Source organism: Gymnodraco acuticeps, unplaced genomic scaffold (assembly GCF_902827175.1).
Source record: "Gymnodraco acuticeps unplaced genomic scaffold, fGymAcu1.1, whole genome shotgun sequence".
Taxonomy (NCBI): domain Eukaryota; kingdom Metazoa; phylum Chordata; class Actinopteri; order Perciformes; family Bathydraconidae; genus Gymnodraco; species Gymnodraco acuticeps.
Genome location: NW_022989755.1, coordinates 2,557,773 through 2,581,623, shown reverse-complemented (window position 1 = coordinate 2,581,623; position 23,851 = coordinate 2,557,773). Strand labels below are relative to the sequence as shown.

The 23,851-nt window shown below is 41.3% G+C and overlaps 1 protein-coding gene across 1 annotated transcript in view; it reads right to left on the bottom strand.

The window, feature by feature from the left end:
• dock1 (dedicator of cytokinesis 1) overlaps positions 1-23,851 on the bottom strand; it is a 184,517-nt gene that overhangs the window by 42,987 nt on the left and 117,679 nt on the right. The window contains exons 28-29 of the mRNA XM_034212611.1: positions 18,684-18,785; positions 16,233-16,327 (exon numbers count right to left, since the gene is read on the bottom strand). Of these exons, the coding sequence (XP_034068502.1) occupies positions 16,233-16,327; positions 18,684-18,785 (197 nt within the window). The remainder of the gene's footprint in view (positions 1-16,232; positions 16,328-18,683; positions 18,786-23,851) is intronic.

The following is a 23,851-nucleotide window of genomic DNA, read 5'->3' as shown; positions in this document are numbered from 1 at the left end:
AACCCCCTCTTCTTTGTCATAACCCAAGGTAAACGCTTATTCTAACTGTGGGAATCAAGAATTCCCCACACTTCATCTTGGAGATTCTTACTTTATGTAGTTTCAGATTTCATTGCCGTGGAAACAGGGCATGGGTTTCCCTCATCGCCTGTCTAACTGACCTCTAACAGGAATAACCATTACTGTTAAGACGCCAATGCTTTGGGATCAGGGGTATTTAAAGCCATACAATATTCATGTCCCACATTTATCTCCATTGCTGACAAAATTCGTGGCCGATGTGTGATACATATTAAGTATCACACATCGGCCACGTAGAGTCACCTTAATTATTAGCTGGAAAGGTTAACTGTCATTGAACACCTTTGAATAAGTCATTAGAAGTCCATTTCCCCGGCGCTCTGGCCTCAGAGTGGGAGACCCCCCTCCCATCTCCCATCTCCTGAGCACTCAGACAGCCCATTACCAGCATCCTGTCTGCACAAGCGCAGCCCCCCCCCCTCCCACCTCCGCACACAATTTTCTGCAGCTGTGAACATGTCAATATAGTTGATGCGCTTAACACCGGTCTAATGCTAAATTGTGGTTGCATCCACTGCGACTGTGGGCTGAGAAATATTACTGCTCAATGGGGGCTCATTATTTTCAGTTATTAATTATCGAAAAAAAATAATGTTTTTTGAAGGGCTGTACCAAATAGTTTGAAGCCTCATTTATAACGTTAACATTTTCATCAGCCATAAACCCAGTATTTATGCACAGCTGCAGATAAAGATTAATCTACATTATTATAGTGGTATTACACCATTTACTAATCATAGTTTTCCATTGCTAAAGGCTTGGATATCGGCTAACGGTGAGATGGGTCCAACTAAACTCATTCATAATCCCTAACAGGTGTACATTTCTACAAACATTAACAAGGTAGCACACAGCTCCCACTGCTGGGTCACACAGTGAGGGAACGAGTGTGATCAATACTACTCACAGCTTCTGGCTAAATATGAGTCAACAGGCAAAATGCAGCTGTAATCAAATATTTCTACTTGATCTCCCTTTTCCAGAAGCAGCACTCCTTCACGGTTTCACTACTTTTGTTAATTGCAGGCAGATGGGATCTCCTGTGCTCGCTGTATGACTGATGTGCAGAATCTGTAGATCAGCGTGAGGTGTTTTCCATAAACATGCTTTATGACTGCTTCTCTCTCATGTTGCCTTTCACATGACAATATAAACTCCATTACCCATATGCCTATTTGTAGCCAGCAGTCTACCTGACATCAGACGTATAATGGACTCTTATGAACAGACAGGACAGTTCCTCCTGCCATTAATTAAAGTGAAAAAACGTAATGAGGCGGATGGAAATAGAATATACTCTCCCTCAGTGGGCTCTGACTGAGACACTACAAAAGAGCCATTTCAAACAAGATTAAAGGCATTCATAGATTTAAAAAATGTGTCTTGGAAAACATCTTTGGATAGAAATTAAGAAATTGGGGTTCTTAAATAAATGTGATATACTTACAAAAGTTCTGTAGTCCAAAGGTATTATTTATAAAAATAAATGTAATTATTGTACAGTCATAATTAATTGTCATATTGATTTCCGGTAGGACCGTATAGTGAACCCTAAGTGCATGTTATACAGTGTGTGTGTTGCGCCCTGCTCTTTATAGCTTGCATTATTAACAGAGCCAAATGCCAGGGGGAAAGATGCTTGGCTGTCTTGCAACATCTGTAACGGCTGGTCATTATGCTGCAGAGGGGAAATAAGATGCAGATGAAGAGGCAGAGACAAAGACTAAACAGTTCTTTATAACTCCATTACAACTACAAGTAACACACTAATGACTGGGGAGATTTAAGCTGCTACTATAAATGTAATCAAAGACTTATCCAACTGATTTCAGAGGTTCCTTTTGCCTTCAGCAAAGCATTTCTGGGGAAACGTGTAATTCCTCAAAACAACCTGGCTTCTTACTGATTTGTATGCTTGTTTTTTTATCTGTAGTTCAGCAGGGAAATCAAGGTAGCTCTTTTCATCTCCAGATATCACAGGCTTCCCTGTTTTCTGCTTAACGAGACAAAAACATAACTTGGAGATCCTTTAACTTTTTAATTAGGCAGTGAGAGAGCGGCGTAGTACCTCCTACACATTAGAGTCACTCAGATACTTTATACATATGGCATCATTATGATAAATATGCTCCATCAAACTGTCAGTGTCAGGAAAATCACCCCATTACGGCTGATTGATGGGTGTGCTCTACATTTACATTTCAGCACAGACAACAGAGCATTTGCTTCTCACACCCTTGTTGCTTTTTAAAATGGTATTTCAATCAGCTAACTTCCTGCAGCCGTGGCACAGACACGTGAGCTCTGCTGGTGTGTGCGCCGCAGACACCTAGCTTAATATGCTAATGAAAGTTATCAGCAGATCATACTTGCTAATTGAGTTCAGAGAGCATCCCGGATAATGATCACAAACTATTTGCATACTATTGCAGTTCATAGCTGGCATATCTGCCTGTGCTCAAAGATAAGGCAAGGTCAAAAACCTCCATTATCACAGCAATTTATTCAATTCGATTACCTTTATTTCAGACACCTGATCTCAAATTAGATTGATTCATCTGTCAACATATTTTCAACCCAATTCTATCAGGCTCTGGATAACGTTTAACCATGCAGTAAGAATGAAAAGCGAGCAGCAAACCCCAGGGAAGCTGAGGGAGACTCAAAAATATCACTGGGGTGAAAAGAACTCCTCTCATCTGCTCGACCTTTTCATTTTCACTGAGGGAAAAATACCTCACTCCCCAACTCCACTTTAACATTTAAACCACTTTTAGCAATATAGAGCTCTTACATCTAGCTGGTCTGATGGTGCTAAAATGAAATATTTGCACCAAGAAACAAAATGGGTCTTACATCTTAAAGGTGACATGTCATGCTTTTCCGGTTATTACCCGTCCCCTTGTGTGTTATGAAGGTTTTTATGCATGTAAACGGTGTGCAGAGTCAAAACCCTCAAATGCGGCTTTCACACCAGCGCTTTTCCCTTTCTAGCTCCGAGCGGGAGCTTTTCTGGTTCAGCTCCGGTTTCCCTTTTCTGCTCCCGCTCTGTTCACACCGCCCAGCACCCGACTGGTGCTGCCGCTGCTGCGTCATGACGTCACCGTTTACATCGCTGATTTGCTCCCCAACGGCATTACGGCGCTCACAACAACAACAACAACAACAACAACAACAACAACATCGTGTTGCTTTTAATCACACGAAGCCAGATTAAATTGAATAACGACTTCTCCAACCTTATACTTTGCTCCAGAGTGCCGTGGTTCATTGTTTATTAATGTGTTTCTGCAGCATTTACCGACCGCTGCAGTGTTGGCTGCTCTTCCACGGGAGTTTATTCTCCTCCGTTAGCTCCCGGTTAGCTCACACTGCTGCGGCCGCTCTAAAGTATTCACTGTCCGACTCACACAAGCAGCTGATACATATCCCCAGTTCCCCTTAGCCTAAGTGAATGTGTGTCAGTCTGAATTGACGCTGTTTGGTATCACAACGCTGTTATGAAAGTTTCTCTGGTATAAAATGGGTGATGTTAGCATAGCAACCGAAGCTAAACTGACTACTTGCTATTGCTATCCTATTGTGGCATAAACCGTTTTCTACAGGCACATTTTACCGGCGTATTTTTATTATGATTCTACTTGTGATAGTCGGACACGACAACCTGTGCAGCCCATGTATTGATTCCATCCGATAGCTGCTATAATACAACACAACACGTCTGCCTCTCTCCACAATGATCAATAACAGTGAACGGATGGTCAAAGTAAGGTACAAATAAACAGAATCACACGAAGCCTGGTTAGTGTTGCCTGACTTTATAAAGTGTGTTTATAAGCACTACTGCTTGTAGGCAGGCATGACAGTCGACCCATGTTCAGGGGAGGAGGGTTTAGTTTCCTGCACGCCTCGACGTAAGAGAGACGTAAGCGACGCCACCTCTTAGCTCCGAAGCTCTTGCCTCTAGACCGACAATTTTTTGGAGCTGGAAGTGAACCCGATTCCGGAGCTAAGAGCCGGCGCCGCTGCGGTGTGAACATGAAAAACCGGCGCTTTTCAGGCTCCAGCTCCGAGCCGGAGCTGAAAAAGCGCTGGTGTGAAAGGGGCAAAAGTACACCCTGTAGCAAGTAAACTCTAACACAGAAAATACCTCCCCACAACGCCTCGTTGGAGATACGTCACTGTCCATTTGATTCTTCCGGGGACATCATAATGTCGTCCCCGGAACGAAATGGACCAATCCGTGGAGCCGTTACGTTACGTCCGCGGAGCCGTTACGTTAAGCCCCCGCTGATTGGTCCAAATTGACCAATCCACGGACTTCCTCACACACTCAGTGCAAGCAGCTCTGCTGATTTCTCCTCCCGGGCTGCAGGCTGATAACAGACAGTTGGGATCGCGGCGAAATTCTCTCTGCAGACCCATTCTCTCTGCAGACCCATTCTCACAGCGTTTATCAACCTTTTTCTTACTCAATATCAAGCCACACTTATTGTTTTTACTTCGGCTGTGACTTTGTGTGTGCTCAGCTGTGTTTCGCTGTGTATCGCTAAACAAGGAAATAACACCTCCACGGAGCTCAGCGCGATTCACAACGTCCCGACTGGTCCCGACCAATCGGAGCACACTGGGCTCACAGGGTGGCGGGGCAAGAGCTGCAACGAGCTGTTTAGTGGAGAGAGTGAATACACAGACTATACAGAGATGCTGTATGCGAAACCAATGTGAGTTTGGAACATTGAACAATGTAAATCTATTCTAGTAGACCTCAACAATGGAATTATGATCAGTGGAAATGGCCATGACATGTGACCTTTAAAGCTTAAATCCATCAAGTGCTTTAGTTAATAAATCTGAAATGGTGAAGTGCAGTTTGTGCGGAAATACTACAAAGACTAGAGATTACAGAGATTATAGAGATTACACATTTGTCGTGGTTTTTAGTTGCAATACCAAGTGAAATTGTAAATTGATTAGTTAGCAGAACATGCTGTTTTCGGCCTGTAAAATATGGATTTTTCTCTGTTTGATTTCATATTAAACTGAAATATCTTTGGGCTTTGAACAAGACATTTGAAATGACCTTTGACTGATAAACTGAGATGGAAATTCTTCTGCAATATTGTTTAATCAAGCAAATAACCGTCAGATTAATCAATACTAATAACGATTGTTAGTTTTGGCTCTAGGTCATACACAAATACAATATATATGATGCATAGTTAATGATTCAAATATTACTTCATATCTCTTGGAAGATACTTTCAAGACCAGAAGGCACACATGTTTGCTGCTTTTTATAGAACCCTGAACTGATAACAGAGGCCACGGTAGAGATGACTTTAGATACGTGTGTTTGAGAGTTGGTCCTCATAGAATGGGTATGTGAGACGGTATAGAATGACGGTGAAAAATATATGATTTTTGTCTGACCCCACAGGCCACTGAGGGCCCATCTGTCATGCGAGTACTGTGAGAAAAGCCCGGACCCTTTGACTTGCAGCATCAGGCAGATGCCACTGTCAGAGCTGAAGATCATAGCTTCCGCCGGCCTACATGTATACACACAAAGATCTGAGAGGTAACAATGACAGCAAAAAGCTGCTTTTCATCCAGGGAAAAAGTTTGTGAAGAGGTGAACAGATTACTAATGAGACAATTCGCACTGTTCCAAATTCTAGTGAGCCGGAAGACTCCAACTTTCTGCACTGGAGTTCATGTTGAGCAACAGATGAGATAATGAAGCATTTTCAAAGTTGAAATCACAAAGCAATTAAAACTGATTCCAACTGTCTAAACCTTTAACATTTTGTGTTTTTTTATGGTCACGAATCCTTTTTAGATACACATATCGTGCCTGGAGCAAACTACAGTGTAAAGTAAAAAAGCTTCTGCTCTTTGTTGATCGTGGAACATTTTGAGAAAAATGTTCGCACTGCCTGAAAATCTTTTGATGAAGTCAAGTTTAATACAGTGAAACTATTCATTTGGAGTTATACCATCTACAGCAGCCACAACCAGTGTGTTAAAGATGACTATATAGGGCCTTAGCATATGGGCAGATGTGCCGTTTTGGCTCATGTGGATTGAAGTGTGCATCAATGCTGATCTGTATGGCAAATGACATACTCATCAAAAATGCAGTCAGGAAATGGAGCTGTTTGGTTTGACACACTGTCAAGTAATTTGGCTATCAAATGGAAAGAAGCATTCAGCCGATTTTACAGCAAACATGTCAACTATTTTCAGAAATCAGCTGCGGCATATTCACTGCGTCTCCAATGAAGCATCTGCCTCAGTGTAGCAAGTGATGCTTATTTGATATCTGTCATTTCACTTGTCTGCCAACACAAGACAATAAAAACAAGGTCATTTTTGAAAAAAGCTAATGCTTAATTTCTATCGTATGCTCTTTTTTTTACTTCTATTCCTCTGCAATCCTTAATTAACTGCTACTTTGTGGAATTGACTTGGGTTTCAACACATTTTCATCTTATAATTTGTGATGCACATGCTGAATACTTCCACTCACAACCACCCTGCTGCTTCTTGATAATGACTTTGCTAAATCCATGTGGAGAAAAAGATAAATCGCATGTTATTGCTCCTTGGGGGTCACTATTCAAAGGCCAGCTCACAGGATACACTCAAGAGCACTGCTATCATAGGCAACACAATATCAACTCACCTCATATTAAGGCAGGTATAGTGACGGACATGAACACACACTCCAGGTAGTGCTCTCTGATTAGTCTGTGAAGGTGGTGTGTTTGGCTTTAACATCAAAGCCTTGTGAGTATGTATGTTGATGTGAGATTAATGTAAGGCTCTAACCTACACTGGCACGTCGCCAAACAAATACCCGTAGCAGCAGCTGGTGATGTTTCATGTCTCTCCCACGGTTCCTCCGTAAAGCTGTGTCTTAATCTCATTATTGCAGAACTACCACTCCAAACACACACAAGAGAGAGAGAGAAGACAACTGTCAACGTATTAACAAAGCAGCATAGTAGGAAAGCCATGTAAAGGTCAAGCTGTTCTTTGCAGCTCAAAATGCCAAAAAGCATCAAAGCAAAGAGGCTTGAGAAGCACTGGCGTTGAGATGATTGTGCCCACATCATTTGGGAGGCTTACTGTCCAACATCTATGCAGCTATATATAACATGTCCTCTTTGTTTTTTACTGGATGCTAATATTGGAGCTTTTCATAAATATACACAGTGATATCACCACTAATTCCACGTCAATTGCATGTGCCATCCATCCTACGCTTATATAACAGCTCAAACATGTCCATAAAGTGCAATCTGCCCTCAAGAGGGAACAAGAGGGAATTTGTTTATATGATCATTTTTCTAAATTTAGTCCTCTACTTTTTTTGAATGGCATGTATGGATGTATCATTTATTTTTCATGACACTACTGTCATTACTTCCCAAAAAATAGGTTCGAGCAGAGAAGGCCAATGCATTCACCTGGCTATAATCACTGCTGCCATGATCAGTCGCAAGTCAAAACACATGCATATTACTTCATTTAAAAATGTGCAAATAGCAGAGGAGCAACAAGATGCTCTTTCCTTGGCAGCCCAGTTAGGTGTGCGATTCACACTTTAGGGGTGCTTTGAGAATTACACATTTAGTTGTTGTCTTATTTGTGCAGGTGGAGCAGTTTGCCCATCAACTGGTAAATGTGTGTAGTGGATACTACAAGTTAAACCATGTCCATAGGTGTTGTGTTAGGTCAAGGGTGCCCAACCAGTCGATCGCGATCGACCGGTCGATCGCGGGGAGATTCCCAGTCGATCGCGAGATGTGTCTAAAAATAGAACAACAATATTCAGTTTTATCGTTAATGTCCTATAACATAATCTTCCTGTGCCAGAATAATGCACTTGAACGCATCAAAGATTTGTGATTGACTGGCGTGACCCCATGTGTCGGGGCGTGGCTAGTGGGCAGTGCACTAATTCGCTAACGTTGTCCGTGTCAACACCAGGAGTGACAGTCCGCACACACACAAGACCGCAATTATGGCAGAAGCAAAACATATATAATTTTCACTCCGAGTGGGAGGATGATTATTTTTGTATCTATTCCAATTCAAAGTCCATCTGTCTCATCTGCAATGCGAGCGTGGCTTTATCGAAGAAGGGTAATTTAGGAGCGGCATTTCAAAACAGTGCACAAACGCTACGAGACGGAATTCCCTCCTAATTCTGCCCTACGCTCCAAAAGGGGAGGGGCCTGAAAGGACAGCTAAATGCACAGCTGTCCATTTTCACCAGGCCCAACAACAAGAGCAAGGCTGCTTAACGTGTCAGTCACGTTCTTGCGTAACACATGAAGTCTTTCAAAGACGGCGAAGTTGTGAAAGAAGCATTCCTGGAGGCTGCCGATGCGTAATAAAAATAACAGTAGCATTTTCAACAGGTTTTTGATATGATAAAAACTCAAGTTAGATACCGTTATTAATCAGCTGTAAGTTTGAGTTTGTTTGAACTTATTCATTATAATTATTGTACAAAATGGTATACGAATGCAAACTTAAATTGATTATAGTCTATTATCAATTCAGGTTAAGAAACTAGTGTTGCTTGCATCCTATTTTAAAGGCATTTCTTTTTATAATCTACTAAAATGCAACAAAAAAAGGGTTTTATTCTATTAATTTTGTCTTTTTTATTGTGTAGCTTCAGATCTGAGTTGTCTTATTAGTAAGCCTAATTTATACTTTTGTAGCAACACTAATTTTATATAATGGCAAAGAAAGGGTTTAGAGTGTTTTCTCTTTTTCCCTGTGTCATATGTGGCAGCACTGTTCAATGTTTCTTGAAAACATTACCCACTGTAGTGACGTGTGAATAAACTCCAACTCTGTATCAACAACACTGTTGTGTAACTTCAGTTAAATACTTGTATGTGTGTAGATTAGAAAGAGGTGAGATAAAGGATCTGCAGTATTTTATGAAGTATTAATCGTACAAAGGTCAGTTGTATACAAGTAGAAGTGTGTATTTACCTGGTAGTAGGCTGTCAGTAATGGCTACGCCTCTCTATTTGGACTGGTAGATCTCGGCAGACTGGCAACTTTAAAAGTAGCTCTCGGTTCAAAAAAGGTTGGGCACCCCTGTGTTAGGTGATGCATCATTAAAGTTCCCTTAATGAAGCCTGAAATCATTTAAAGAATTTTGCTTTTATTAAAGACACGCAGGACTATCCAGCCGGCTTTCTAGTCAAATACCCATAAAATCATAGGCTCTCTTTTTCTATCTTTGTAAGTGACGTGTTGTACAGGGGCAAACAGGATCACCACATCATTGACAGGTGTTTCCCTCTCTGTGAGTAGTCTTCTTCCTCCTCTCCTGCCTTCCAGAGCTGCCCTCCAGGTCCTGGATTAGTCATGGGGAGAACTCCGAACGGCAGCCATGCAGCCTCAGAAACACTCTCCTAATGAGTCTGTGAGGGACTGATGGCTTGGCTTATCCAGTTAAAGAGCTGCTTCTTCAGCTTGTCTGGGCTTTCATCTTTTCATCTGCCACACTGGGCTCTCTGAGAACTCCCCATTCATCTCTCCATCTACCAATCGTACACATAATTAACCGCTCCACAAGAAACTTTTGGCGTCATCTGGGGAAATAAACTAAATTGGAGAAGGTCATCTGATGTTCACTCGGATCTAATTTCTAAAGAGTTTTATCACCTGTCCTAATAAGCCTGCAAGGCAACACAAACCAATGTAGTCTTTTGCATGTTGAGACAAAAATTAAATAAGAAAATCACCAAAAACAGTGTATTATAACTCTTTAAACTTGATTATAACCATTTTAACATGTATCAAATTACCAATGATTACAATTATTTTTCTTTTTGTGGTCAGTTAACGGTTTGATTAATTTTAGCGGTTAAAGTGTAACATTTTCGCTTGGAGAATAAAATACTAGTTAAAATATAGCTAGTTACAATTGATCTATGTTAAGTATTCGGTTGTTGCTTTTCATTGTGACTGAAAAACAAAAAAACATTGAAATCAAAATTGGTCAGATTGATGATGATGACAGCACTTAGTTAGCAGTGATTCAGCACATCTCAAGATATAAGGTTGAAGAGCACAGAGCTTTGAAAAGTTGACTATGCAAATCTGTTAAGGAGCACATTTAGCTGACTGTACAAAGCAGCCAGCAGCTGTTTTCTCTTAAACATTTTTGATGCAAGGCTTTTCATCCCTGGGAGAAAACCAACAGTGACTCTATAACGCTTAAGCAAATGCCAACTTCCAATTCAGTAAGTGCTCTTTAACAAAAATCAAGGTTTAACTACAGGGTACTTGTACCTCTAAGAAGGCAAGAACACATTCACATACAGTCTTATATCGGCTTTCCTGTAGCATTTACAATAATAAATTGTATAAGGAAAAAGCAAACACATTCTAGATCTCTTGGTTAACACCAAACAAGGGTGCAAACAACGTGAAGTGGGATTCAAGGTCAGGGTCTTCAGAGTCTGTCATTATCAAGCCATGGTCAGTTCGGTGAAACAGCAGTAAATGTTTGATGCAGTTTTCCCCTGGGCAATTAGAGCCCATGAATCACTTTACAACCTGTAAGAGGCGATGGGTGGAGAAGAACTGGGAGGCAACGACTTCTGCTGATGCCCACCTCATTAGTGGTGTTATCATGATGTGCGGACATGAAAGAGCCATCTGCTGGTGCTGTGGGGGGGTGAATGTGGCATGTGTGAAGAGCCCAGACTCAAGAAACTGTGAGGAAGGACTGAAGGATCTCCAAAGCTGCTTCACAAGGCTTCCAAATGTATCTTTAGGTGCCAGTTATATAGTGCAATTTGTAAAAGCACTTGACAATATTTAAAAGGTCTTCTAACACATATGTTTCTATAAACAATGACCTTGAGCACTTATCGCCCAACCTTTTCAATGATACTTAGGCCCCGGCCACACGAGGACGAAAACGGTCGTTTGCGTTACTGTTTAGTGTCATATAGACCGTTCAGCCACACGAGGACGACCGAATACGGCGCTAAACGACTGCGGAAACGATAACGGGTTCCAAGGTGGATAGAATGGCATACGCAACGCTCTGGGGGGTCCAACGGCTCCGTGTGTACGCCCTATACGATCATTTTCTGATAATGATGAGGCAATAGCCCCGCCTCTCCCCACCTCTGCTGCTCACCGAAAGTAAACTGCACACTGAATTCAGATTATTTATCTTTCTCTCGATATGGACATAAACGCGAGTGAAGTCTAATCTGACAGGACGGAGACACCTCTCAAACTACCTAAACTAGTTATAAATACGTTTATTTTTACTGTCGGCCGGGTCACTCATTACTGGATCAGCTGCTGCATGAAACAGACACTGACGCTGTCCGAAGAGAGGGAGGAAAAAGAGAGGCTCCATGTATTTTATTATTATATTATATAGAGTCGTTATTCATTTGTTTTAAAGCTCAATAAATAACAAAGAAGACCTTTGACCGGTGCTTTTATAATTTTGTCCGGAAGATTTAAACTTTAATACACGTTGACTGGCGAAAAACTCTGCCCGGTTCCCTCGGCCCCCACCGCGGAGAATAAACAGAAGGGCAACCATGACAACCATGCTTCTTCGCTGCTTTTGTGGAGGAAGTTACAGCGCCACGTACAGGCTCAGCATATGTACTGCAGCTTCTCCAGCGGTTGGAGCTAAACGGAGCTGTCTCGTGTGGACAGACACTATCCGGTGAATATTGCGTGTGGACGGAAGCTTTTTTGCGATTGCGTTTGCGTTAATCCAATGCGTTTAGCCGTTTTCGTCCTCGTGTGCCCGGGGCCTTAGCTATATAGAGATTTTCTAACATCTCTTAGCTAATTGTTCTGGATTTTCCACATTGTTCTGTCTAACAGCTCTCATTAATCCTGAAGTTCTGAAAACCCCTCTCTTTACTATCATCCCAGCACTTATGGGACTGTCTTAGGCCCCGTCCACACAGAGACGAAACCAATTTAGAACCGAAGTCGATTTCAAAGAAGTCTTCTGTCCACACGGAATCGGTTCAAGAAATGTGTCCGTCCAAACGAAACCGCTGGAGACGCTGTAGTACATATGCCGGGCCTGTAAGTGGCGCGGTACTTCCGCCACAAAATACACCAAAAGCAGCGAATAAGACCGATAACGATTATTATTATTATTATTATTGTTGCTGATGGTTGCGGTAGAGGAGCTGTAGATTTTGCATGAAAACCTGTGCCATGGTCAGTAGCGTCTGGAGCACGAACGCAACCCTGTGATCCGCCATTGTTGTTGGTGAAACGCATCAGCAATGACGCGGGGGTGAGCAGGAGAGGTGGGGAGAGGCGGGGCTATGAAATGATCGTATAGGGCGTACACACGGAGCCGCAAGTGTGTCATCTCCAGACTTACCCACTTTGGGAGCCGGTTTCAAAGTTTATCGGTTTCGGGCTCCAAAGCCGCGGCTCCGTTTCGGCTTCGTGTGGACGAACTGTCTATACGATAAAGAACTTTAGCTAGATCCGCCGAGACGTGACTTTTTAAAGTTTGCAGGGAATGTGCTCTGGCATTCAAAGAGTGCACAGCAATAGAGCTTGACGAACAAACACACCTTCTTTGCCCATAGATAGTTATTGCAAAACATGTAGAGCTCATGGGATGAATGAACGTGTCACCTTGGGTTCCCACTGTGGGGAGGGAGAAACAACCGATCAAACGCATACTGATGGGTGGCGAGCAATGAAAGAGTTCTGCTAATTGGTGGCAAAGCCGACACCTGCAGTATTCACACAGGATAAGGTTTAAAGACTGAGACCCTAGCCGGTCAACATGTCCGTTAAAGTTTAAATCTTCCGGACAAAATGATAAAAGTGCCGGTCAAAGGTCTTCTTTGTTATTTATTGAGCTTTAAAACAAATGAATAACGACTCTATATAATAATATAAGAATAATATACGGAGTCTCTCTTTTCCTTCCCCGCTCCGGACAGCCCGTCAGTATTTTCGTTATCAGAAAATGATCGTATAGGGCGTAATCACGGAGCTGTTTGGCCCCCCAGAGCGTTGCGTCCGCAGATCAACCCACCTTGGGACCCGTTATCGTTATCTACGTTTCCCTGTCGGCCTCGAGTGACCGAACCGTCTATCTATATCAGGGGTGGGGAACCTTTTTCCTCTCAAGGGCCATTTACATTTTTACAACATCCTCCGAGGGCCGTACAAATTATTGACCTCTGCTTAAATACTAAAATCACAGCCCATTCATTTGGCCTTTCTTTCATGCTGTGCAAAGAAAAAGCAACCTCTTAATCCAGATATCTTACCATGACTCGCGTATGCATGCACGTGCACGGTTGTGGCATGACCACCAAAACAGAAAGATATTGGACACAAGATGTGTGCAAATGTATTTAGTGGGGGACCTAACCCCCTCCTCCGGGGGGCATGCTCCCCCGGGAAGATTTTTTTTAAAATGTTGAAGTTAAAAGCATCAATCTGGTGCACTTTGAGAGCAACATTAAGAGATCTATGGATACATCTCTCAACACATATGAAACAGAACTGTAAGCAGATTTCTTTTTCTTTATGGACATTTTACAAATCACTCCCCTTTCAAACTGTATTCTTGTTTATTAATAACAATTTTTTTCCTGTCATATAGTATTTTATACCCGTTTACTTTATTCTCTTATTTTTTTATAACTATAATGATCATATAAAGATGTGCCTTTACCTCACTGGTTATAGAAAAAGCTTCTTATATACGTTAGCATAGCTAGCTAACCAGATGCTAATAACAACAAAGTTATTGACTGTATGATCAGTATGACAGATCGCCACCGGGCTTTCAACTAAAGACCCAGCCACGCAAAAACTGCGGCATGTGTACGGCTCCTTATGGGTACTGCTTGGAAGTGCCAGAGCGACGTTCTGGTGCTCTCCGTCAGAACTGCACCCCTGTCAGACGAGACATGTACCACGTGATGACACGTTCGGTTCGTGTTGTGTTCAAAGACCCTGACCTTGGCCAGGAAAAACAGGCACTCGCTTTGTTTAATTATTTTGCGGTCTAATTTTTTTCTTTTTTGCGTGTGTTTATAAATTACCTTGAGGGCCGTACCAAATGGTCTCGCCGGAGGTTCCCCACCCCTGATCTATATGATAGAGAACTGTAGCGGATACGACCCGTTTCGTCTCCGTGTGGCTCGGGCATGAGATGAGTCAGACTTTGACAGGCTTGTTTTTCATTGAGTTGAACAATGATTTAACGCTAGCAAGTGGCTGGATGCGCTGACTAGAATGCAGATTTAATCAAACGGCTGTCAAAAACAAGTGATAAAGGGTTCGATTGGGATTATTCTGCTGAGGCATGGGAAATGGCCTCTAGCCTGCGAGTCAAAAAAAAATTAAAACATTTCATACACTACCAAGCATGATCTGGGAATTAACCACTGGGAGCTCAGTGGTGCTCATCACATCCCTAAAGTGTGTGTGTGTGTGTGTGTGTGTGTGTGTGTGTGTGTGTGTGTGTGTGTGTGTGTGTGTGTGTGTGTGTGTGTGTGTGTGTGTGTGTGTAAGGAGGGTCAGGACCGCATATTTTTACGCCATCACTGCAGTTCAGAACAGATGGATTTGCACCCCTGCAGGGCACAGGGGGAACATCATGACCGAGTAAAGCCAATGAATTCTCCATTGTGAGTGACCCAGGTGGATGATGATGTTAATTAGAGAGTGGGTGTGACTTCCAAAGGGAAACTGACATGTAGTAATGAACTGGACTGATGAAAGCATTAGAACAAACATTGAGTTGCATTGCATTCTGTAGTCAAATGCCCTAGCTGGTAATGATGTTGGAATGGTTTTGGGAGGAGTGCACAGGAAGTCCAAGCGCTTACAGTCAACTAGGGGCTGCTTTACACCCACCGTAAATAGTCACTTTGAGGCGCTTGAACAGAAACAGCTCCAGGTACTCTGTTGCAAAGTGAAAAGCCTTGTTGTTTTTCTAATTTTGGTGTTTCTCTTTGGTTTTTGTCTGATACATGTTTCATGAAAAACAAACTCCATTGATTTTACACATCTAAGTGTGTTTAAAGGTGTTGGGGCAGAGACAGTGCTGCATATTTAAACATTTTATAACGTTTTGGTAGCTCCAGAGGGAGCTGCATGAAATGTAATATGTTGACTCAAGTGACGTCACTTAAGTCTAAGTCAGTTTGGGCCGAGTACTGCACGTTTGGAATTGGAAACATAAAATTAAGGTCTGGAGTTAGAAAGAGGGATACTCCTTTTCTCTGCTTTAGATTGATGAATCAAGTTACATTAAGCATTACGAAACATACCACACTTGAATTGTTAATAAGTCCTGTCTGCAGGTGAGGTGCATTGTGGGTAATATAGGCATTACGTTTGAACAAGAAAGAGGAATTTGTTGAATAAAGCTGATGGTATCGCTGGATTTGCTCAATAGATATTGAAAATATTTCCATAACTTTGAGTCTGCCAATTTTAAGGAATAGTGGCTAAATAAGTCCACTCTTTTAACAGATACAGTATGTAAAACATGTACAATGATTATGGACCTTTGATCGTAGTTAAAAACGCATCTCGCCCTCTCAAAAATGAATGGATGCTGTTGAGGAAGAAGCAATTGTTTTTCTTCCCTATTTAAAAACTGACATTTCATAATAGAGCACTACAACACATACAACAATTACAAAAGATGACATAAGCGCCTCTAAGTGCATAAAAGCACAGCTCTTGTCTAAACTCCTAAACTCCACAGAAGCACTTTTCCCCAAAAAATGGAATCAGGCAAGGTACCTATTAATAAAACAGAAGGCCGTGGCAGCACAACAAGCAACAAAGTAAAGAGATGCAGGGACTAAGTTTGGAGATTAGCAGGCAGCATAGACCCCAGCATCTATAATTCATGGCTTTGTTTGCGGCTGCGCTGACTGCTACGCTGCTGAGGCCTTGTGCCGATATTTGCATGGAGAGAAAAACATTAGAAAATATCCTTAGCCACTTCTGACTGCTGTTCCTTAGCAACAACAGTGTAGGGAGTTAAAGGCAGCATGTGTTATGTGTGTATGTGTGTGTGTGTGACGTGTATGTGCACATGTGTCCAGTGTTGCCGTACTCACTTGTTTTGCATCATGTTCATTATGACCCAGTCTGAGGAGTAGACGTTTTTCCCAATGAGATCTTTAAACATGATGAATGTCTCCATTAGGAAATCCTGCAAGAGAGAGAAAGTTTTCAAAATGAAAACTGTTTTTCTCTCCACCTCCAAGATAAGAGAAATCTGAAATGAACTGTTAGGAGTTTGGCTTTGAGGCAGAACCAGCTTTTGGATTAGCTTTTAAGGGCAAGGTGACGTATGTATATATATATATATATATATATATATATATATATATATTAGGGCTGTCAGTCGATTAAAATATTTAATCGCGATTAATCGCATGATTGTCCATAGTTAATCGCGATTAATCGCAAATTAATCGCACATTTTTGATCTGTTCTAAATGTACCTTAGAGGAATATTTTTCAAGTTTTTAATACTCTTATCAACATATGAGTGGACAAATATGCTTTATGCTAATGTTTATTATCATTTGAACAATGACAAATATTCTCAGGAATATTAAACACAACAACCTCTGAACATTACAAATATTCGCCTCAATTCAACCTGGAACCTCTCTCATACAATAATACAATACAAAGTGTGTGTGTGTGTGTGTGTGTGTGTGTGTGTGTGTGTGTGTGTGTGTGTGTGTGTGTGTGTGTGTGTGTGTGTGCGCGCGCGCAACTCAAGGCATATGCTCGAACGGGAGCTGCCTGGACGCTGCAATCATGTTGCGCACTATCCGAGCTGAGTGTGCTGACTTTTCGTACAATGTCCCACTGTCTGGCTTCCTGCATAAAGTCAAGTGCTCGGCGCAGTTGTGGCGAAATGTCGCTCCTCTGTTTTCATTTAAACAGCTCCATATCCATTAGCGCAGCTAGCTAGCACCAGATGCTAACAACAACAATGCACGCAAGGTCTCTCGCTCGCTCGGGCCACACATACACACACCCTCCTGGTCCTCCCAATAGCCAGTCGGTGCCTGCCGGTGAGCGTGGAAGTGTGGTCTGCCACAAGCGGCCGGCAGGAGCGGGGCTGTCAGCATCAGCTTGTAGATGGTATTTTAAACTCGATGCGCTCTGAAACTACGGGGCGGCCGAGGACAAAAAATACACATGCGTTAATCGCGTTAAAATAATTAGTGGCGTTAATTTTTTTTTGCGTTAACGCGTTATTAACGCGTTAACTTGACAGCCCTAATATATATATATATATATTCCTTTTACAGCGAAATCCAGCGGTTTCTTAATGCTGTAAACAATGACATTCCATCTGTTTTACTGCTCCTGGGAAAACAGTTCTTGTGATCTTTCTATGAAAACTTGATAACTATATAGGTTCATTTATAGTGTTAATAGAGGCTCTGCTCAACCTTATCTATACAGTAGCAACACAACCTCAAATTCTCAATTCCTGTCAGGTCTGCAAAGTCATCAACTTTCTCTCAATCAGAGTTGCAGCTAAATTCCCAAAACATAAATATGCATGTGAATCTATTCTTGGCATTCGATGTTTCACTCCTGGGTGAATCCCTGTGCTTAGTGGTGGTGTGTTTAGAGAATAACTGCAAAACAACAAGGTCCTCTGGGCTGCAGCCAGTTCTGAAATGGGATATGGCCCACGCCAGCTTCAGGAACAATAACTCAGTGGAAAGATCTAGCTTCATCACAGTGATTGTTTATCCTGCTGTGGGAACTAGACAAACAGCCTCTAACAAAGCCTGTGTGCAATCATGAAGGTCAGGGAGATACATTCAGGCTGATTTATGTTGTGGTCATCTGAAAGATACCATAAATGACTTGATTTAAAAGTGTAGATGAATAAACACTGTTTTTCCAGAGTTGAGGGAATAAATCAACTCAATCAAACATGTACAATTATTGGTAATCTCACTAAGTGTATCAATTATTTCAGGTGTGTGCATCTATTCAATACCAAATGAAAGCAGATGAAGCCGCAAGTGAAGCCAACATCTCCATTTCATTGGATAACAAAGCTTCACTTGTAATCTAAATCTGATTCTTGTTCCTGCTATGACTTTTTTTGGGATAGAAGCAAACAGTGGAATATCAATACTCGTACACTAACATAATACTAATCTGGCAGCAGATTCTAGAGAATTACGGCTTTAAGGGAAGACTTATTCAGAGCGGAAATCCATAACATCAATGACATTTATCCCTCCTCCACAACTTGTTGGCTGCGAAGAGCGATCTGCCCCCCCTTAGGAGTTACTATCATCAAGAGCATGCTGTGCGTATAGCAGCCTCAGAGCAAGGACTATCAGAAATTCAATTACATACTTTATAGTGGAAGAAATACATTTTCCTTGCAGATCTAATCCGACTTTTGATTTTAGGAAAAGAAAGAGCCAAATGAAACCGAACTGACTAAGATTTAAGTGATTACTTGACAATGTAGCCTGAAGTGTCTCATCTAGAAGACATTTGTGAGGTGTACTCACCACCACATCGCTCCTTATCTTGCCAAAGGTGCTGATCAGATGAGCATAATGATAGTCGTCCATCTGCCTCAGTGTGGCGGTCATGCTGGCCACGAAGCTCCCCTGGAAAAGAGAAAAGAAGCTCATTCAATTCACAATCAAGTTCAAATTGAAGGTTGAGGACGGAATGACTCTGCGCCTGTGATTTTGATGGATACTGACTAGCTGAGTTGATTGGATGTGAATACTGAAGCCTCCCAGGTTTGAAAAGGTAGGTGCCCTCACTCTGTGGCTGATCTCATTAACCTGCTGGCCTCCACTCCCCTCCACTCTGTGTCTCCACTGATTATAATGTGTGTAAGGTCCCTACAAGAGCTGTCTCTGCTTTACAGTGTGCTTTAACGGCTCTGGTTAGCACGCAGAACATGGGCTGTGCAGAGCAGATAAGGAAAGGCAAATGTGTGTTAGGCTAAATGGAGAGAGGCTGCTGCGACCATCAAGAGTCCTGCCAGGGATGTCTGTGCAAAGTGGAGAAAAACAGAGGGGATCTATTGACACATTTCGGAATTTAGAAAGGGCCCTTGCTTGACTGTATGTGTGACTGGGTTGATGTCGTACAATTTAAGGATGGGGGGGAAATTCACAGGAATACATGTATCAAGTAAAGTTTTTAGACAGAGAATCCTGACGATGTACTGCCAATTAAAATACTCCTAAAAGACGAGTTAAAGTATTTGCAACTATACTTTTGAAGAATAAGAAAAACACAGTACTTCTATTGAACTCTCCCAGACAGCTGATCAAAAAAAGTATACAGAAGATAAGCGAAGTTAATTAAAACAGCATTGTCACAGAATGCATTAAAACACCTCCAGATTAATAAATATGATAAGCGTTAAATTAGCGAAAAGCGTACAGGTGACGGTCTATCTCCAACTCAAACACTACTGGATTATTAAGCATCCATCATATCATTGAGACTAACCCAGCACAAACAAGAATTTCCTTACATTTAAACTACAAAAGCATTGATTTATGAGAAACAAGTATTCAATAGGGGAGAAATATTATTATTAATACATTTTCAATTTTACCTTTTTTAAGATAATGGTAGTTATTGTAATCTCAAACTAAAAACACATGTCTTTACACAAGGACAGATGCACAATGCAGCTGTTATACACATTGTTTAGAATTGAAAGGTTTATATTTATTGATGTCGTCTTAAACATGTTGTGATTGGAAGTGGTACACATGTATTTCAGGGGAAATTTGGCCACAATAATACAAACAGGTTTTTCACATGCGAGTACTATTCCATTATTAATCTTCTAAACAAACCCTGGGTTGGGATTTTAATCTGGACAGGGCCTACCTCAGTGAATTGAGGATTTAATGCGGCAGATATAACTGCTGCTTCATGGTATTTAATCCTCACCAGCATGCTGTTTCGCTGGAGAACCTCTCCTTGAGCTGTAATTAGTCCTGACCCACCAAAACACAGCAGAGCAGAAACACACACACACACACCTCTCTCTCCAATTCAGTTTTTTTTTTCAGATTGACTTGTAGTTATTGTTACATTGCAATATCTTTGGAAAAAGGTTCATTATTATTGTTAGTCAGCAATTACCTTATTGACAGACATAATAAGATAATCATCTAAAAGACACCTAATCAATAACAAACATATTATTCATGTTTCCCTCAGTTTTTTCTTTGTTCTCCTACATGGGGCTGATTGCCACTTCAGTCCCCTCCTTTAGTAACGAGGGTCTGAATCATGTTATATTTTGATGGAAATGTTTTTATCTCAAGCACAGAGGGCAAGCCTCTTTCATCTGTGAGGGCATGTAAGCCTTAGTTCTTCAGCATTAAAGATGGGAAACAAATTAAGACCGAGCCTGATTAGAAAATACCAAAGTGTCTATAGGAGTCACACTTCTGTAATACCTTATTCTTTTCACCAGAGAACAACATGTGTCGCTACTTAATCACAAATGTATGGATTAACCTCTGGTATAGATGCAATGAGTTAGTTAGGGGAGATTTGACGTATAGAAAAAAATATTCAAAGATGCGTTTTGGGTTGTTTCAACAGTCTTTCTACATTCAAACCATTATTCCCGTGATCCACAAGTCTAACTGGCGTGAGGGGACAGGCACTGCAACCGCCCTCACATTGCACAATTACTTTATAAATAAAAGGAGTGAAAGGCATCAAAGCAGACAGCAGTCTTCAGAAGTCCTTGGTGCATCTTGCAGAGTCTCCCCTCACAACGTAGACTAGATCAGCTGGAGGGAATCCCACAGTTGTTCGTATTTCTTCAGCTGTGAATGCATCCGAGAGAAGGAGCCTTCAGAACGTAACACGCTGTAAGTCTCAGTGTGGGACTCGCCATAAGGCACCAGCGCTGATTACAGTAGTATAAACCCCTTCAGATTATTTCCAACGTTCAATTAAGACTGCCAACAACACAGGCATTCAAACGGCACTGTCACTATTGATTTTATAGGTGTAACTTGTTGCAATTAATCTTAAACTTCCAATCAAATGTAATTGCTGCTGGAGGCTGAAGGGTCAGCTGGCAAAACCTGATGGTACGAGTACACAGACAGAGAATGTCTCACAGAAAAAGGATTCAGACGTTTCACTGTGCGGCGATTAAGATCTAAATGAGGAACAGAACACATGCCGCACCAGCTGTTATGGGCTAATGTGAGAAAAGATGTGCGGCATGACGGAAAAGTACAGGTTTACTCTTCTCTGCAGCTCTAAGTTGATAAGTGCATACTGTGATAGCCTTTGCTGTCAAACAGCTGACTCCACAGGTCCACTAGAGGGTACCGCAGGGTTCGGAGAGAAGAACTTTCATGGTTCAGCTGTCACACTTTTATCACTGGGGTAATCCCTGCGGTGTTACCATGACGATGCAATGATTTATTTACATTTTTAAAGCAGAGAGAAATTAGGAAGGTAAAACAGACTGGTGAAGGAAAGAAGAGATCGGAGAGGGAAAAAAAAGAAGTATTTCCCTCACTAGTCATAGGCGGGCAAATCCTTCGTGATTTTGTGGGGGCGACGGATGTATGTGAGTGCAGAGAGAGGTACTGTAGCAGAATCGTGAGAAAACAACTTGAGTCATGCTAGGACAAATTAGTTGTACCCATAACATATACACTACCCTCTCTGGATTTGTGCTTTCAATGTGCCTTTTAGTCAGGAAAATCCACAAACAAATGAATAAAGTATTTGGAGTTGACATTCCTTTTAAATGTGAAACTGTTTGAGAACAGAGCCGCCCATAACGTATATGACACTTCCTATTATAAAATATAATACTGAAAGTTGATGTGACAAAATACATTGAGGCTTCTTGTGTCTATAAAAACACTTTTTGTAAAAACTATTGCACCTTTAAAACACTACACTTGTCATTTATGATGCATAATGATGATTAATAAGTGTCCACAATAGTAATCTTCAAAGCACATCAGTGACCCATTCAATAATTGTCATGAATATACAGAAGAGAGCTCTTTGAAACAAAGCTCAGGACCTGAAATACAAAGTAGCCTACATAAGCGAAGCAAGAAATCCTCATTTTTAAATTTGACTATTTCGTTCCACTGGAGATGATAAGGCACCTGAAGCTCAGAACAAAAAGTGTTCCAGATGGGTACACAAGTCAATCATTTAATAGCCAGCATTTGAGCTGTCATCAATCTCAAGCATTTATCCACCAAAACAATTTCCCAAGCTTAACAATAAACAGAAACTTCACGATTGATATCTATCACAGAGTCCAGAAGCTGAAGATTTCCAAAACCCTGCCTCCATATCCATCTTAAGCTTAAGGGCAAATGAGGCAGAATTTTAGCGGAAATGAAAAAGCGGTTATTAGAGGGCAGAGCCAGATCCATCATACGCCGCTCTCTAGCTCGCATCTCTCTGATAATTCATCTCACTTTAGCGCCTGACAGCAGAGAAGCGAAAATTGATGTTTGCTGTAGTAGTGAAGGGTTGCCCCATAAACACAGCATTGTTTTAAGCCTTTAATTAAGCCAGTGGGGAAATGGAACGTCGGTCTCTAGAGAGATGTAGATGGAGAGAGCAACCTGTCTCTGGAGGAGAGAAAACTGACACAGGAAGATGATGATGAGGAGGAGGAGGTGGATGACCAAAGGGGACACAATGACTCCCTCTTAGTCTCTATTAGCTTCAGGCCTGATGAAATATGAATTTGCTGGCTCATTACAACGGAAATCACAGAAGCATACAAAAAACCTCAGGTACTCACTATGCCATTTAATCAGAGAGGAATTAAGTCACATCTCCGATGCAAACAAACGTGAATGATCCACACGATGCTAAGTCATGGAGGCAGTGAATCGGAAAGCATTGGGTATATGATGAGGTATCCAACAGCACACCAGAAGATCTCAATACAAACTTAATTGGTAGCCTCGCTAACAGAAAGCATTGTTGGAGCTCAGATCCAGAAGTGTCCATTTTCCGACGATAGTTCAAATTAAAACGTGAAACTGCATAAATAGCCAGGAGGACGCAACATACAAATATAACAAATGAATTAACCAGGAGGAAGACAAGTGTCTTGTGATATTGTATTTGTTGTAGAATACACCAACATAATTGGTTTAATTTATACATTTTCTAACTAGAACTCACACGTAAAACATCCATATACAATTACATGTTTATTTAAATGTAATAACGTGTATTCAAAGCAATGAACTGTGTTCTGCTCTGAGGCATTACATAAGACAACATTTAATATATAATTAACAAAAAACAACCCTAAAAAAACGTTCTTTTTGTTAGATAAAGATATATTCAGATTGTCATGATAGGATATATGGAAATATTAATCATAACATAATGTATTGACGATGTATGATTCCCAGTCAGCTGTATACTGTTGTTTTAAAGTAATAATAACATGTATGAAAATGTCATGCAGGTGCTCTTAAACAGTGTTGGGTGTAACGCGTTACAAAAGTAACGGAGTTACAGTAATATATTACTTTTTGCTGTAACGAAGTAATGTAACGCATTACTAATGAAATGTGGGTAATATATTACCCGTTACAATGCTCAGTAACGCAGTTACAACACATTTTAACCCGAAATGAAATGGTGTTTTGTTTTTTAAGAATGTAGCCTACTA